The sequence below is a fragment of the Cystoisospora suis genome (genome assembly GCF_002600585.1).
Source record: "Cystoisospora suis strain Wien I chromosome Unknown contig_2670, whole genome shotgun sequence".
In the NCBI taxonomy this organism is placed as follows: Eukaryota; Apicomplexa; class Conoidasida; order Eucoccidiorida; family Sarcocystidae; genus Cystoisospora; species Cystoisospora suis.
The window spans coordinates 1-795 of NW_027155467.1; the positions used below are offsets into that span (position 1 = coordinate 1).

General features: G+C 39.6%; 1 protein-coding gene across 1 annotated transcript in view; it reads right to left on the reverse strand.

Annotated features, from left to right (window-relative positions):
* Positions 1 to 327: 327 nt before the first annotated feature.
* CSUI_005506 (uncharacterized protein) overlaps positions 328 to 795 on the reverse strand; it is a gene marked incomplete at its 3' end in the record, with an annotated part of 4,906 nt that continues 4,438 nt past the window's right edge. Inside the window, exon 2 of the mRNA XM_068065682.1 lies at positions 328 to 461. Coding sequence (XP_067922340.1) covers positions 328 to 461 — 134 coding nt within the window. The remainder of the gene's footprint in view (positions 462 to 795) is intronic.

A 795-nucleotide genomic window follows, 5' to 3' on the forward strand; every position in this document is an offset into this window, starting at 1 on the left:
AATGAGAGGAAAGACAGAAAAGATAGATTACGATCTAGTGATTGAAGGAAGCTAAAGCAAATGGAGAAAGATTTCTTCCTGATGGCTATTCTCAGATAGAAAGGAAAAGAAGAAGAAGAAGAAATGAGAACGCCAGACAGGAGGGAGAGGAAGAAGAACGGAGAATGCAAAGACGAGTCAAAAGGAATCTGAGAAAGAGGAGATGAATAAGAGAAAGAGAGCAGAGAAGAAGAAGAAGAGAAGAGAGAGCTAGATATCGTGTGTATGGATCTTCATATGGAGAAGAGAGAAGAAGAAAGGCGTGTATCTTTCCTGCTTAGACATACCAACAAGAGAATTGAAGAGAAAGAGAACAGCTTCACCCCCTAGGCGTTTTACCAGACTTGATCTGGCGAGCTCGGTCTTCTCTTGAACTGCATGCGCGCTATCGCGTAGATGGGAGGGAAGATCGTGGAGACGTTCTATACACCATCAGCAAACATAGCAAGAAATAGAAAAGAACAAGGACGAATGAAGAAATGGATGAATGATATACATACACCACACACACAGAGAGGACAAAAGAAAGAAAGAGGGGAGAAAGGAGGGAGGAGAGAAAAGAGGCTCTCCAGAAATCTGTCGAAGATGCGATCTACGTAACTCACATTGTAGATAGACAGAGAGATATACAGGCAAGATAGATTAAAGATAGATAGATAGATTAAAGATACATAGAGAGATAGAATAAATATAGATAGATGAATAGATTAAAGATAGATAGATGAAGGATAGGTAGATTAAAGATAGATTCATGAA